The sequence below is a fragment of the Nuphar pumila genome, chromosome 7, assembly GCF_984573655.1.
Source record: "Nuphar pumila chromosome 7, dmNupPumi1.hap1.1, whole genome shotgun sequence".
In the NCBI taxonomy this organism is placed as follows: domain Eukaryota; kingdom Viridiplantae; phylum Streptophyta; class Magnoliopsida; order Nymphaeales; family Nymphaeaceae; genus Nuphar; species Nuphar pumila.
The window spans coordinates 129,866,797-129,884,429 of NC_143255.1; the positions used below are offsets into that span (position 1 = coordinate 129,866,797).

Here is a 17,633-nt window from a genome sequence, read left to right on the forward strand (position 1 = left end):
ATGCATACCCTAAAACCCTCCCTTCGCCGGCTCGTCGGGACCCACTCCCTCCGCCACCGCCGCCTCTCCTCCGTCTTCCCCACCGCCGATGGAGTTTTCCGGCGACCGGACGGTCTCCCGGCGCCCCTCCCCCCGAGGGAGACCGTGGAGCCGTACGCCGACCTGTCGGACGTCGTCGAGAGGGACCCCAGGAACCTCGCGCCCTCGCCGTGGCTCGGCCGGATCGCCGCCCTCCTCGACGGTTCGCCCGAGATGGAGCGCCACCTGGACGGATTCTGCCGGAGCTTCCTCATCCGCCTCTCCCCTGTGTTCGTCTCCCACGTGCTCCGAAATCCTATGGTCCAGAATTCTCCGGCGATCGCCCTCCGGTTCTTCGATTGGGCTCGCAAGCAGCGGAAATTCTCCCCCGACCTCGATTCCTTCATCTCCATCATCGATTCCCTCTCGCGATCCGGCGATGCCGATCGGGTCCGTGCCCTAGCGGACGAAATTAGGGCTACGGTTTCGACGATAGGCCCAATTCATGCGAATTCCCTGCTGAAGAGCTTCGCCGCGGCTGGATTGGTGGAGGAATTGCTCTGGTTGTGGCGAAAGATGAAGGAAGGCGGGATCGAGATCGATCTGGTGAGCTACAACTGCTTGATGGGCGGATTGGTGAATGCCGGGTTCTATGAATCTGCCACGAGGGTTTTCGATGCCGTTATCGGTGGCCGGAGGGTCTCGCCGGACGTCGTCGGCTACAATATCATCATCAAGGGTTTCTGCAAGTGGGGGAAGAATCGGGAGGCCATAGCTAAACTCAGGGAGATGAGAGAGAGGGGGCTCCACCCCGATAAGATCACGTACCTCACTTTGATCCAGTCCTTCTATTCGGAAGGTGACTTCGATTCGTGCTTAGGGTTCTACCACGAGATGCTGGAGAAGGGCATAGAGATTCCACCTCACGCCTACACTTTGGTGATCACCAGCCTCTGCAAGAATGGCAAACCACATGAAGCTCTTCGGGTTTTAGACTCCATGGCTTCGAGGAATTGTGCTGCTAATGTGGCTGTGTACACTGCGCTGATTGATGGGTTTGCTAAAATTGGGGATGAATCGAAGGCCATGGGGTTCTTCCATAGGATGAAGTCCGAGGGATTAGAGCCGGACGAGGTGGCGTACAGTGTGGTGGTGAATTTGTTGTGCAAGGTTGGGAAGGTGGAGGAAGCTTTGGAGTGGTACGAAAATTGCAAGAATTCAGGCATCACGATCAACTGCGTGTTCTTCACTTCGCTAATCGATGGATTGGGGAAGGCAGGACGGATCAGCGAAGCTGAGAGGGTGTTTGGAGAGATGAGAAAAGTAGGCTGTGCAAAAGATTCATATTGTTACAATGCGATGATGGACGGATTATTGAAGGCTGGCGAGGTTGAGAGGGCCCTTGCTCTGTTCAAGGAGATGGAGAATGAGGGGTGTGAGCAGACTGTTTACAGTTTCACCATTGTGATTGATGGGTTGTTTAGGAAGCACAGAAATGAGGAAGCTTTGAAGGTATGGGGGAAGATGATTGATAGAGGTATCGCCCCCAATGCAGCTTGCTTTAGGGCGTTGTCCCTTGGGCTTTGTATGGCAGGGAAGGTGTCAAGGGCATGCAAGATATTGGATGACCTTGCACCAATGGGGGTTCTGCCTGATGGTGCTTATGTGGACATGATCAATGTGTTATGTAGGGTGGGGAGAGTGGATCAGGCTTGTAGCTTAGCAGATGGGATTGTGGATAGAGGGAGGGAGATACCAGGGAGGGTGAGGACTGTGTTGCTTAATGCATTGAGGAAAGCAGGGAATGCAGAGCTGGCTGTCAAACTGTTGCACAGCAAGATTGGAATTGGGTATGATAGGAGGGGGAGTGTTAAGAGGAGGGTCAAGTTCCAAACTCTTCTTCATGGTTGATCTTACTTACCTCTTTGGAGGGTTACTGGGTGAGGAGTTGGTTGTCTCAAAATCTTGGTATCGTTGATTGAATCCAATCTTTTCTTGGATTCCTTCATTAGTGTTCATGTGGACTCAGGTCAACTGACACGAGTTGCTGCTGCCGGAAGCCTCTTGAGGCTTGTCCTGTTCCCCTGCAGCATCGCTTTCCCAACGTCATGATTCCACCATGTTTTTCCTGTGATCCTCCTTTGCATATACCATTCACTTCCATCTCTTTATGTTCTCCATCAACTGGCTCAATTTTCAAGATTAGGATACTATGCAGGCGGTGGTGTTCAAAGTAGCTTCTTGCAGATATACAGGTTTGTGGCTGCATAATTCTTTTTAGTAATTGAATAGTTCTTTTATCTGCCTGTAATAGCGGATTTTTTTAATTACAATGTGAGCTCTTAGTTTTCTTGCTGTTCTTAAAGAGAAATATTGGGTACTAATGAAGGTACAGAGCTATTGATTAGAAATCACCTTTATTTTCAACCTATTTTTTTTTGTAGATCAGACCTTGTGGATGCAATCTACAACGTTTGTTTAGTAGGAAATGGGTTTTGAATCATGTGATTATGATATGCAAACAAGTTTTTCAAGGGCTTAAAAAATCAACAGTCTACAATGTACCAAAATTTTACAACTAAAAAAATAACATTTTTACATCGAAAAGACATGATCCAAGGTCCAATCCTTAGTAAACAAACCATGCTGAACACATGCAATGCCGTGAAGGAGGATCCTATTATCTAGTTAGGTTAGGTCCAGTTTAGGTCTGATTTAGTAATGCTTAGTTCCAGACCGAGTCTGGCCCATTTACTTTTCCATACATGCCTTTTGGTGAAAGGTACACTTCTTGGATAGTTAGAAAGAGTCAAAACCAGAAGGGTATTTGATATGCCATATAATCAGAAGGGTTTGAGAAATTGGCCTTAAGGCATGGGCATATTTTAAATCTCCAACAATTGAAGAGAAAAAGGCACAGAAAGCACATGTAGAGTTTTCTTCACCAGTTCCTAACAGAAGTATCATAGAACTGAGCTGTAAAAGAAAACATCAATAGCCAATAAAAAAAGGTCTACTAAAGCATATTATTACTTGAGAGTAACAAATGGAATCTATTGGAAGAGGTATTGTTATATTCTAAATCTCCTAAGAATTGAAGAGAAAAAGGAACAAAAAAAAAACCCAACAGAGTTGTTCTTCAACACTTTTTATCAGAAGTAGCATGGAATTCAGGTGTATGTCCAAATATGAAAGCATCAGTCCTCAATCAGAAAAAAATTGAGTCCACTAAAGCATATTATTGCGTAATATAACAAATGGAAATTATGGAATCTATTGGAGGAAGGCTGGCTTAGCAAATGGAAATAGATGAGACCAGAAAAAGATACATGATGTCCAATTATTTAGAAATACTTCAGCTTAATAGGACTATCATCTAAAATTTTGTATATATATATATGTGCACAGTCACAGGCTGTGTGCACTTTTTTTAAAAATATATATACATATATATATATATATAGCCGAGTCCCCGTTTCCAAATTTTTTTAAATTGCACCGCACCTGTGTTGCACCCGCACCCGTGATAAAACTGCCTTTGGATTGCCGTATTTGCCTTGGAAAACGAGAAGGAATGAAAAGGGAGAGAGAGAGAGATCACGTTCTTCTTGTTGGAATCGGCAGCCTTCCTGTATGCTTACATAGGCTGCACTAAACATCATTAAGTTTAAGTAGGTTTTACAAATCTTTTATAATGACAAAACTACCCTATGTTAGTAATGTATATTACATTACAATATAACATTCACATGGACTATATGGATCCTACTGGATCCATATCTGATATGTATTCTAACACCCTCCCTCAAGTTGTGCATGGGATTGAAACATGTGCAACTTGTTCTTTAGATACCAAAACCGGTTAGTTGTGAGATCCTTTGTGAACATGTTAGCAACTTGGTCTTTTGAAGACACATAAACCGGTTCAATCTCTTTGTCTGATGAAATGTTGGTCAATCTCAATATGTTTGGTCCGACCGTGATGAACATGATTGAACGCAATTTGTATAGCACTTCTATTATCGCACATGATGGTTGAACTTGTGATAGTCTCTCCCATCTCTGTAAGTAGATGCCTAATCCAGGTTACTTCTGCTGTGGTAGCTGTCATAGATCTATATTCTGCCTCTGTGCTAGATCTTTCCACAACTTTTTGTTTTCTGCTACTCCATGAGATAAGATTGTTTCCAATGAAAACACAGTATCCTGAAACAAACCTCCTTTCATCTGGATCCCCTGCCCGGTCCGCATCTATATAGGCCAATATGTCATGTTTCGGTGTTCCCCATGAAGATTGAGCATAAATGAGTCCATCACCTACCGTGCCTTTTAGATAGCGAAGAATACGTTTGACGACATCCATGTGACCAGTCTTTGGTTCATGCATGAACTGAGATACTTGATTTACAAAATATACAATGTCTGGTCTAGTAAAGGTAAGATACTGTAACATGCCCACTAAACTCCGATACTTGCTTGCATCAGGATACAACTTACCATCACAAATGCTGAGTTTTTGATTGACAACACTGGGTGTAGGCACATGTTTGCAATCTGTCATTTCTGCTTTGGTCAGAAGATCAAGAGTGTATTTGTGTTGAGTTAATGACATTTTTTCATCTTGCCTGTCCACCTCTATACCAAGGAAATATCTTAGTTCTCCAAGGTCTTCATCTTGAATTGCATACTTAGTAAAACTTTAATTTGTTGAATATGGTCTGGAGCATTACCAGTGATCACTATATCATCGACATATATAAGTAAGAAAACCACACTGGTTCCACCCCTGTATATGAATAAAGAATGATCTAGTTGGGAACGAATGAAACCGTGGTTCTGAATTTCTAAGGAAAAGCTTTCAAACCAGGACCTGGAGGCTTGCTTTAAACCATATAATGCTCTGGTTAATTTACAGACATATTCTTTTGGGTCTCCTTCTGCATAACCTTGAGGTTGCTCTATGTAGACCTCTTCCTTCAAATCCCCATGAAGAAATGCATTTTTGACATCAAGTTGACTAAGATTCCACCCATGTTCAATAGCCAGGCCAAGGATAATACGAATGGTTCCCATTTTCACCACTGGGCTGAAGGTCTCATCATAATCTTGATCGTATTCTTCGGTGAAACCTTTGGCAACGAGACGTGCCTTGTATCGTTCAATACTACCATCCGGTTTATACTTAATCTTATACACCCATTTCGAGCCAATTACATTTTTATCTGGGGGACGACCAAATATCTCCCATGTTCGACACTCATGAAGTGCCTCTATCTTCTCATTCATCGCTTCAATCCATTTGTTAGATTGGACAGCTTGACAAAACCCAAGTGGTTCCTCATGTTTTTCAATCTTGGATAGAAAGATCTGAAAATCCATAGAGAAGTTATCATAACTCACCCATTTTTCAATAGGATGCCTTATCCTGCTTGATCTTCTTGGCGCCTCTCTGTTACTGGATAATGCCATATGTTTTCCAACAGGTGCATCTGTTTGCTCTCTGGGTCTTCTGGTGTAGACATTTCCTTTGTATCTCAATCATTGTGTTTCTGATACCTTATCTGAAGTCGTCTCATCATGTATGCTTGCAGGGTCTAAAGTGGTATGTTCAGCAGCATGTGAAATAAGTTCAGCATTGAGCCATGGATCATACCAACTATCTGTTGTCTCACCATGTTCATGACTATGGTTGGCTTTATTCTCCAGAAAGCTATTTTCATCAAAAATAACATTTCTGGAAATTCTGACCTTCTTATTGACAGGGTCATAGCACCTATACCCCTTGTGTTCATCTGCATAACCTACAAATTGGCATATAAAGGCTTTGTCCTGAAATTTAGTTCTCATGGATTTGTCAATATGTACATGACATGTGCTTCCAAAAACTCGTAACTCATCATAATCAGGGTGCACACCAAAGAGAACATAATAGGGAGATTGATTTTCAAGGATAGACATAGGAAGACGATTTATCACATGAGTGGCAGTGTGAAAGGCTTTTGTCCAAAGACTGATGGGCAAGTTACTACCATGCATCATACTCATTGCACTTTTCACAATATGTCTGTGTTTACGTTCAACAATTCCATTTTGTTGTGGAGTGTACGGGCAAGAAACTCTACGTTGTATCCCATTATCTTGGAGAAAATCTAAAAATTCTTTGGAGGAATACTCACCACCTCCATCATATTGGAGAATTTGGATACTTTGGGAGAATTGATTTTTAACATGGGCATGAAAGTGACGGAAGATACGAAGGACCTCTGATTTGTGTTTCATAAAGAATATCCAAGTAAAACGAGAGAAACTGTCAATAAACGCTACATAATATTTACTTCCAGAAGATGAAGGATTGGGAGCTGGACCCCAAACATTAGAACGTATTATCTCAAAAGGCTTAGAGGCTCTTTTATTTACTTGATGAAAAGGAAGTACATGACTCTTGCAAACTTGACAATTGTGACACATTTTATCCTTCAATGAAAGTGAAACAGACTCTGAAAGAAAACCATTGGACACTAACTTTTCAATAAAGACTTAACTACAATGACCAAGACGAGAATGTCAGAGATCTGACTTATTACATTTGGACATACTTAGGACGTTTTTGGAGACATAATCAGACTTGGGCTTCAAGGGACTGGAGGTTGGATCTTCATTGAAGACATACATGTTCCCACGTCGCTCTCCTTTAGCGAACATCTCTTTCGTTTGAAGATCCTTGAAAAAGACAGAAGTAAGAGTAAATTTCACAGATGAATTGGTAGAGTCAACAAGTTTAGAAACATAGACAATATTTTTTTTTATATTTGGTGCATGGATAACATCAGATAAAGAAATAGATGACTCGAACAAAGGAATGAGAACGTTGCCTATGTTTGAAATAGGGTGGTGAGTCTCATCTCCAGTTACAATATTAGATTTACCAGAATAAGGAACCAAAGTAGAGAACTTACCTGCATTGCCAGTGACATGAGTTGCTGCCCCGGAGTCAACATACCATATTTCATCATCATTTTGTTTCAGATTCAAGTTTGTCATTGCAGATAAGAGAAGATCCTTAGCATCATCACTAACTCGAAATGTACATGCAGTTCCTGATGTAGCAACATTTCTATTGTTTTGAGCTCTATTCCGGTTTTGTGGGTTGAACCAACAGTTGGCTTTGATGTGATCTCATTTATTACACTGATAGCATGTGGGAATATTCTTTGAAAAACTGACCGTAGAATTTGGTGTAGGTAGTAACCCACGTCCACCTTGGATGGGAGTTCCTCTGCCACGTCCTCCGCGTGCACGATCAACCATCATTCCTGTGGCAAGAACCTCCTGTGAAGATGATTGTCCTGCTGAAGTATCAGTCATGCTTTTCAGTGTCATCTTGTACTGAAAAAGTTTAGCACGTAATTCCTCAAAGCTAAGTAACGTAGGCAGGCATAATAAAGACGTCACAAGAACATGATACTCTGATCCCAAGGCATTCAATGTTTTATGCACCTTTTCTTTATCTGACACTGAATATCCAACCATGGCTAATTGATCTGGGATGCTTTTGACTTGATTTAAGAATTCAATAATGCTCATTGCCCCCTTTCTTAACATCTGAAATTCGCGTTTAAGAAACAACACTTTAGCCTCTGATATCTGAGAGTAGGTCTGAGCTAAGTTCTCCCACAAAACTTTAGATGTGCAATCATCAAAAATGAAAATCAATACTTCTTGCGACAATGTGAAAGTAATGTACGCGACGAGGGCCTGATCGCGCTTCATCTAAGTTACAAATGCAGGATTGCGAATATCCTCCTTGGCTTCGGTGGTGATAAATTCTGGAGGCATTGGAGTGGAACCATCCAAGTGACCTGAAAGGTCTTGACTTCGAATAAAAGGAGCAATTTGTCGTTTCCAAGTCAGATAATTGTTGGTAGTTAGCTTTTCTGCGACAAGCTGTCCCAGGAAATTGGAAGAAAGACCCGAATTACCTGAAGAATCCATTGATAGACTATTTGACAGTCGAAAGAAACTGGTGGCTGAAAATGAAATGGAATAAAACAAGTGTGGCTGAGACAGAAATAAAAGACTGACCGAGAATTAAGATAAATGTGAATAAGTAGGCGTGGCAGACAAATTTCATACTGACAGCAGTTTTTAAACTTGGCTTTATGGGACTGAAAGGGCTGATAGCAGATCTGAAAAGGTTTCAGATCTGCGACAGACAAAATAATCACTAAAAGCTGCGACAGCGAGACGATAGCAGATCTGAAAGTATTTCAGATCTGCGACAAAGATAGAATAGCAAATCTGAAGGGATTTCAGATCTGCGAGGGAATAGAAGAAAGGACTGATAGCAGATCTGAAAAGATTTCAGATTTGCGACAGACAAAATAACTAAAGGCTGCGACAGAGAGACGATAACAAATTTGAAAGTATGTCAGATCTGTGACAACAGAAATAGAACAGCAGATCTGAAGGGATTTCAGATCTGCGAGAGAATAGAAGAAAGGTGATTTCAGATCTGCGAGATTGTAGATCTGCGAGAATAGAATAGTAGATCTGGAAAACTTTCAGATCTACCACAAATTGTCACTTAACGGAATATAAATAACAGAAAGAAAGGATGGGTTAAGATCACGTGACCTGCCGACTTTTCACGTTGATGGAGCACGGGCTTGACGGATATTCTTCACGCCCAGGACCTGTACCGCTTTGATACTATGATAAAACTGCCTTTGGATTGCAGTATTTGCCTTGGAAAACGAGAAGGAACGAAGAGAGAGAGAGAGAGAGAGAGAGAGAGAGAGAGAGAGAGAGAGCACGTTCTTCTTGTTGGAATCGGCAGCCTTCCTGTATGCTTACACAGGCTGCACTAAACATCATTAAGTTTAAGTAGGTTTTACAAATCTTTTACAATGACAAAACTACCCTATGTTAGTAATGTATATTACATTACAATATAACATTCACGTGGACTATATGGATCCTACTGGATCCATATCCGATCTGTATTCTAACAACCCACACCCGCACCCATGTGACATAGGAGACAAATATGAAGCTCTATCGTAACACCATACGTTCTTGCCCAACTCACATGGAAAACTCAAATTCATTTTTTGGTAAGAATAGTGTTCTTTTTGCATCTAATTATAATATCATTTGCTAAAATTTATTCCATTTAATATGCGTAGCATACTAAATAACCAACAATTCTGCAGATGGAAGACATAAATCAACTGTTTTTGGCTGTCACGGTTGCTGTCTAAGAAGAAACCTCGCATTCACTGCCTATGTGCTTCCCCCAGCCCCTGCTTAAGCACACCTTCTTGAAAGAAAGAGAATTTCTGGGCACTTCCATTAACTTTATAGCCATCACAAACAGTTTCTGGTAATAGGTAAAGTCTCCTCCATTTTTTTCACAACTCCTTTACATGTATATATACACATACATTTTTCATGTTGTACTTTTTTGTGGTAATGAATTTTATCCAACTCTAAACTCACACTCTCTCTCTCCTCTTTGGATGTCTTTGTTAGCACGACTCCCGTAACCATTCAGTCATCATGCATTTATATCCGTAATATTTCATAGAGAGGATGCCAAAGAAATGAGGACCAAACTTCTTTTTAGAGAAAGAGTAAATTTTATTGGAAAATAGTAAAGAGTTATCAGGATGAAGAGGTTTCATCCTGATAACAGAAATCATACATAAAATCAGAAGAACATCAAACCGAGGACTTGGAACAGTAAGAGCCCAGCCTACATGATCCGATCCATGACAGGTCTTAGTCCGGCCACTCTAAAGTAGCCGAAAGGAAAATATCGGTTTGGATAATATGATGCACCACCTGAACGCACATAGCCTTTCCCTAAATATTCAGTTGTTTCTTTCCTTCCAAACCCGCCACCAGGCAGACAGCAGCCATCAATTCCATATTTTCCTCCATTTTTTCGAGAATTTTGTGAATGGAGGTCCAATAACGAGTTGTATAAAGCAGGAACTTGGATTCACCTCTAATTTAAGCTCATTCCATGCCATTTGAAATAAATTTTGAAAGAAAGAACAGTACCACAAGAGGTGGGCAGCTGATTCGGATTCCCTTTCGCATAAGCAGCATTAATTTGCTAAGCACACTTCCATCTTCTGCAACCGGTCAAGGGTGTTGATATGGCCTGCAAGTAACATCCAAGCAAAAAACCTGGCCCGAGGTGGCCTTTGTTCTTATAAAAGATTATTGGTAGCCTTGTATTCTATTACTGACTCAGTAGGTTATATCTTCTTCAACTCTATGTTTATATATATATATATTGTAATTATGTCATTAACAAATGAAAATGTGCTATAAAAGGCTAGCTCTTGTCTGCCCTTTGGCTAAAGCTGAAGTATGATCATATTCATTGATAGGCACATTTTGTAGACTGAGTTGTGAAGGTGGCTCATTTTATTTTGTAGCAGCATGTGATTGACATGGTTATTGGGTGAATGATTAGACTTTGAACTTTGAAGGTGTTCAGTACAATCGATACTCATGCAACTATTTGGTGAGGTAAGGCTTTGATTTTTTTTTCGAATGAGAATCAGCAGGGGGCAACTCCGCCTGTGTAGTTATACACTGCCGGTCCCAAGCCCGGATAAAGGAGGAGGGTTGCGGTAGGCCTGTGACAGCCAGCATAAAAACTTTGTCATATCCTATGAAAATGAACCAATATGAGAATTTCGTTGGGGCGTTCCCTACTGAGCGACGCGCTGTACTCTCTAGGCCCGGAGGCAGTGATAAATGTGCAAGGGTTGCTAGGTCGTCGCCCAGAAGCGACGCGTCACACCGGCGCCCGGGTGTGGTGTCAAATAGGCAAGGGTTCCCTCACTTTGTTGGACGGGTGGGGGTAAAGAAGTTAGTCCAAGACCATAAAATTAGGTTAGCCACTTGGAACATAGGGTCTTTAACTGGTAAGTTGGTAGAGTTAGTAGATGTTATGTGTAGGAGAAAGATTGATATTTTATGTCTTCAAGAGACCAAATGGGTAGGTGAGAAAGCTAAAGTGATAGAACCTTGGGGATATAAGATTTGGTATACAGGAATAAATAGGAATAGGAATGGAGTAGGGATTGTTATGAGTCGTCAGTTTATAGATAATGTAGTTGAGGTCCGTAGGAAGGGTGATAGAATTTTACTTATTAAATTAGTATTAGGTACGGATATTATTAATATTATTAGTGTTTATGCACCTCAAGTAGGTTTAGATGATTCCATTAAGCATCAATTTTGGGAAGATTTAGATGGAGTAGTACAAGAGACATCTTATGGAGAAAAGCTTTTCATCGGCGGTGACCTTAATGGACATGTAGGCATTAGTAGGGATGGATTTGAGAATATCCATGGAGGCTATGGTATAGGAGAAAGAAATGAAAGTGGAGAAAGGATTTTAGATTTTTGTTTGTCCTATGATATGATCTTAGCAAACACTTGGTTTAGGAAGAGGGAGTCTCACCTAGTAACATTTAAAAGTGGGGTTAATACGAGTCAGATAGATTTTTTCCTACTTAGAAAGAGAGATAGGGGTTGTTGCATCGATTGTAAGGTTATACCAGGAGAAAGTGTAGCTACACAACATAGAGTCTTAATTTTAGATCTTAGAATTAGACAATGCCGCAAAAGGGATAGACATAGGATAGATCCTAGAATTAAGTGGTGGGCACTGAAAGGAGCTAAACAAGGAATGTTTGTAGAGCAGGTAGTTAAGGAAGTTGATTGGTGTCTCGAGGAGGATTCAGAATCAATGTGGAATAAGATAGCGGGTGGTATGAGAAAAGTAGCTAAGGAGGTATTGGGTGAGTCTAAAGGCGGTGCACCACTAGGTAAGGATACATCATGGTGGAACGAGGATGTCAAATTAGCTATTAAGGTTAAAAGAGAGTGTTATAGAAATCTAAGTAAGAGTCGTGATAATGAGAATTTGGAGAAGTATATGATAGCAAAGAAGGAAGCTAAAAAAGTTGTTCGAAACGTGAGGGCTAAGGTATATAAGGAGGTTTATGACAAGTTGGATACCAAAGAAGGCGAGAAGGATATTTATAGGCTTGCAAAGATGAGAGATAGGAAATCGAAGGATTTGGGTATGGTTAGATGTATCAAAGATGAAACGCAAAGGGTTTTAGTCAAAGATGAGGAGATTAAGGAGAGATGGAAAGATTATTTTGATAAGCTATTTAATGATAGTCATGCTCAAGATCTTGGAGACTTCTCCATTCCTTTTCATGAGATAAATCGTGACTTCATGCGCAAGATTCAAAAGAAAGAAATTGCAGAGGCTTTGAAGAAAATGAAATCAAGAAGGGCAGTTGGCCCAGATGGTATACCTATCGAGGCTTGGAAATGCTTGGGAGAGAAAGGTTTAGAATGGTTGACAAATCTTTTTAACTTGATTTGGCGAACAAATAAGATGCCTAATGAGTGGAGGAAGAGTACTTTGGTGCCTTTATATAAGAATAAGGGTGATATACAAGATTGCACAAACTATCGTGGTATAAAACTCATGAGTCATACTATGAAACTTTGGGAGAGGGTGATTGATTCTAGGTTGAGGAAGGTTGTCATGATATCGGAGAATCAATTTGGTTTTATGCCTGGAAGATCAACTATGGAAGCTATACATCTTCTTAGACAACTTATTGAAAGATATAGAGAGAGGAACAAAGATTTGCATATGGTTTTTATTGATTTAGAGAAGGCATACGATAGAGTACCTAGGGACGTTCTCTGGTGGACAATGATGAAGAAAGGTGTTTCTCTCAAGTACATTAGTATAATTAAAGATATGTATGAAGGAGTAGTAACCAATGTCCGCACTTGTGGAGGGGTGACAACCAATTTCCCGATAACGGTTGGGTTACATCAAGGATCTGCTTTAAGCCCTTTCCTATTTGCGATAGTGATGGATGAGCTTACGAGATCAATTCAAGAAAATGTACCGTGGTGTATGTTGTTTGCTGATGATATTGTTTTGATTGATGAGTCTAGAGCTGGGGTTAATGCTAAGTTAGAATTATGGAGACAGACATTGGAAGCTAGAGGTTTTAAGTTGAGTAAGAGTAAGACTGAATATATGGAATGTCGGTTTAGTAAGCAACGAAGTAGTGATGGGAGTGTAGTGAAGCTTGGTGAGCAAGATATACCGGTGAATGATTATTTCAAATATTTGGGATCCATCATTCAAAAGTATGGAGAAATTGATGGAGATGTAAATCATAGGATAAAGGTTGGGTGGATGAAATGGAAAAGTGCTACTGGAGTGCTGTGCGATCGTAGAATGCCATTGCGGTTGAAGGGAAAGTTTTATAGGACGACTATTAGACCCGCTTTACTATATGGTACGGAATGTTGGGCTGCCAAGAGACATCATATTCAAAAAATGAGTGTAGCTGAGATGCGGATGCTTAGATGGATGTGTGGAAATACAATAAAAGATAAGATTCGGAACGAAGAGATACGTAAGAAGGTAGGTGTTGCACCCATTGAAAATAAGATGCGAGAGAATCGTTTACGGTGGTTTGGACATATTCGGCGAAGGCCTAATGATGCTCCAGTTAGAAGGTTGGAGAAATGGGAAAATATATTAGTTAAAAGAGGTCGGGGTAGGCCTAGGAAGACTTGGATGGAGATGATAGGAAAGGATATGAATGCTTTGAACCTCACCGAGGACATGGCGTTGGATAGAAATGATTGGAGGAAAAGGATTCATGTGGAAGACCCAAAATGAATTTCTTTTTTGGTTCATATCGCTGACCCCAATTGTTTTGGGATGAAGGCGTAGTTGTTGTTGTTGTTGTAGAATCAGCAGGGGGCCTTTTTATTGCCAAAACCTGTAATTGCAAAAATATACACTCCTGAGGGACAAAATTAGTCTATATGACTATCTGGTGCTTTGTCCTTCCAAGTGACAGACTCCCCATCCTGTATAGGCTGAAACGATATTGACAGGTTGGCGTACAGGGGTTAGACTTTGACATAATTGATCTCTGTGGTAAGTTGGGCATCCAGTGAGCCATGGAAGCCGAGCTCCTTCTGCTATCCTTAAGTGCTTGCATCCACACAATCCAACTCTTGTTTGATGCGGAGATTGAGACTGTGGGATGATCATTTTGGAGAATGTCCCTAACACAATCAATGATCTCATTTTCTGGACACAGGGCATCTGATTTCAACTGGGAGACACCCGATCTCAAAAAAGCACCACTTTCAGCTGTTGAACAATTTCCTCCCAACACTTGCATAGGTAGCAGCGGTTGGGTAGCGGAATCTCATATCGTTGCAATCTGTATCGAGTAAGGAGCCTGTTTCGACACCCCAGATGCACGGTCCATGAAGCCCTCAGAAGAATCTTTCTAGCCCATATGTGTTGTCGCCAACCTTCCACTTGCTTCTCAACTCTGATCTCTTCCCATATAATGTGTCTACTGAGGCTAACCAGATCATCTTTCCACAGTAGCTTGTCCTCCTGATTATCAAGGGTGGGAATGCTAATACTTGCTAAACCTGGGAGAACTCTACTTAGCTGGGCATTGGCTAACCGTGAGACCTACACGTTTCTGCACTTCACCATACAACTCACCAGGGACGTCCTCAATTAGCAATCTCTGTCCCCATGGCTATGTCCTGAACCTAGCCAATTTTCCATCCCCGATGTTCCACTGCACCATCCCCAAAGTTGTCCTTTGCAAGCCATCCCCCCCCCCCCCCCCTGTGGGCTGTGAAATATTCCAGAGGCTTCTGGTGGCAACATGTTTCTTGTACATACCATCCTGTTTGCTGCAGAAGCATTTGCCGAGTATTTAAGGATATGTAAACTCGGTTTAACTCCGTCAAATTCTTTATCCCCACTCTTCCTAAAACCGGTCTGCACAGATCAGACCACTTCAGTGGGTGCAAACGGTTAGTGGGATTCACCCCATTCCAAAGAAAGTTATAGGGGATGCGTTCTATTTGCTCAATGCATTGCTTGGGCAATCAGAATGAGAGGAGCCAATACGATGCTATACTGATGTGGACACATATTTGATCATTTTTTGCAAGTAAACCTTCCCAATGATCACGCTTCATTTGCCCATCGAATGATGGATGACCTAGGTATTTTAAAGGCAATTTCCCCAACCAACGGGGGCTCTGCTTGTCTGGCAGGAGCAGTTCGTGCACGTCACCTTGTGTTGGGAAGTTGCAAGTTAGAATCCCAAATGGTATAGTTGTATAACTTGTAGGGGTCTGCCTAACCCCAGCTCTCTGTCGAAAAAAAGAAAAAAAAAAGGCAATTTTCCCAACTCCCATCACTTTATGCTCTTCAATCTGTTAGCTAGCCAATAAGATGTAGTAAAGGGAATCATAACCGATTTTGCCGGATTCACATGTAACCCATAATGTTGCTCAAAGTCATTCAAGATTCCCTTTATATTCTCTACTGACTTGTTATTAGCTTTACAGATTAGTAGGGCATCATCTGCAAGCAATAAAAGTGGGGGTGGAGGCCGGTACTGCAGGAATGATGAATTAAGATGGATTTATCTGTTTTGCACCGCTCTTCCTGGTCATCTCGTAACACTTTCCATAACCATAAGGAATAGATATTGCCATAGGCCCCTTGAGTTATAAAAAAAATCTCCCGTGATCCATTAACCACAACTGAATATGTGATACTGTAGAGGCCTCTAACATGACATGTTGGACCCATTCGAACTGGAACGCCAACCATAACATGGTATTCTTGAGGTAGCTCCAATCTACATGGTCGTAGGCCTTCGTAAGATCGATCTTCATGCAAACTGCTGTGGAGTTGTATCAACCACCTCGTGAGCCAATGGTATACTATCTTGAAGAAAGACCTCTTGATTTTTTTAAATGATCCTGAAAAGGATTCTTCTTATCTGTTGCACCATGATTTTTGATATGATTTTGTAGAGAAAATTGCAAAGAGCGATTGGTCTGAATATCGATAACTCATTAGCACCCTCCGTTTCGGGTATAAGTACTATATGTGATGGCATTCAACTTAACGCACAATTTTCCTCTTGTGGAAGAAGCCCTTAATTGCCCTGCTGACATTGTCACCATTTGAGAGGAAAGAACACATCCCTAACCTCCTTATCCATATCTGGTGGCATTAACATAGCATTCCCTTCTGCAGTCGCCTTAGGCCCATCGGCTAGCTCTTGATGGAGCGTGCCATCAGTATTGTTTTTGGACAGGAGTTGGCTCAAGTGTTGCAACTTGCAAGCACGCTTCTTGGATTTCCTTGAAACCTTGAATCTCATGACCCCCTTGTTCTGATCGATGGATCGTATTACAGCACCTCCTAGCCTTAACTCAAGCATGGTAAAACGGGGCGTTCCTATCCCCCTCATTGAGCCATTGGATTTGAGATTTCTGTTTTCAATACTGTTCTTCATCTGGGAGGGCTTGTTGGTATTCTTCCCTAAGCTGCAACTCACTGTGGTAGGCCTCTTAGGATTGCCTCTTGTAACCTACCAATTTCCTCTTTTATCATGCTGGCTCTATTCTCCACATCCCTGAATTCTTTGCTGCTCCAAGCACCGAGATTATAAGTCTCCTCCTGCAATTTCGCCATCTCTCGTAGCATGGGACAGCTGCCTCTCCGTTTGTTCCAACTTCGAGCAATTATGGATATACACTCCTCTCTGGTCGCCCACATTTTTTTTTGTTGACAGAGAAAGCTGTGGTTAAGCAGACCTCTACCAGTTATAAAACTATACCATTGGGATTCGAACTTGCAACATCCCAACACGTGACGCGCACTAATTGCTCCTGCCAGACAGGCGGAGCCTCTGTCCACATTTTGTAAAACCTGAATAATTTCAGCCCGGAGGGAAATGAATCCTAGTTCTCAAGGAATAGGGTTATGATCTGAGGTTGTTGTAACCAATACACGCAGCATACTACTGATGCAGCCAGGCTTCATTGATGAAGCTCCAATCAAGTTTACACAGAATCTTATCCAAGCCTTTCTTGTTGTTGCACCATGTGAATCCGATGGAGCTATCTGCCACTTCGATTGACCTTGCTCCATCTATAAATTCATTTAAGACTTCGCAAGATGATCTGTTCGGCACCTGCCCTATTTTACCAAGGTCCGTTCTCACAGCATTGAAATCACCTTGGATCAATGCTGTCAGTATCGGTATCGGCCCTGAATCGTTTGGCCAACGATTCATGTGGATGCGGCCGCTACCGATTCTCACGTGAACTGTTCTGAATCAGCTAAAAAATAATAAAGAAATATTTTGTGAGCATGACAAGTGTTAAAATATTAAAATAATATAAAATTTACTTTTAAATATTTTTTACATTTATTAAAAAATAACCGTTTCAGGTCAGTGTAGTATGGATTTTCTGCAGATACAGGCTGGTAGGCACAGATACTGACAACATTGCCTTGGATGATACAGGGTGTCTCAATAGAGTTCTGCAAGGTCCGGAGGTGAACGAGGTCATGCACCTGTACACAGGTATGAACGAGGTCATTCCTTAACGTAATTCTTGGTCATTGCCAAGTGGGCATTAGTGATATAGTTTTCCAGATACAGATTCCCATCAATTATGGACATTAGCGAATT

The 17,633-nt window shown here is 41.5% G+C and overlaps 1 protein-coding gene across 1 annotated transcript; it reads left to right on the forward strand.

The window, feature by feature from the left end:
• Positions 1 to 9,511, forward strand: LOC149833516 (Pentatricopeptide repeat (PPR-like) superfamily protein). Its single transcript, XM_090011813.1, has 2 exons — positions 1 to 2,273; positions 9,231 to 9,511. Exon 1 carries the CDS (start codon positions 1 to 3, stop codon positions 1,927 to 1,929), a length of 1,929 nt encoding a protein of 642 aa, XP_089867939.1. The 3' UTR covers positions 1,930 to 2,273; positions 9,231 to 9,511.
• Positions 9,512 to 17,633: the final 8,122 nt, after the last annotated feature.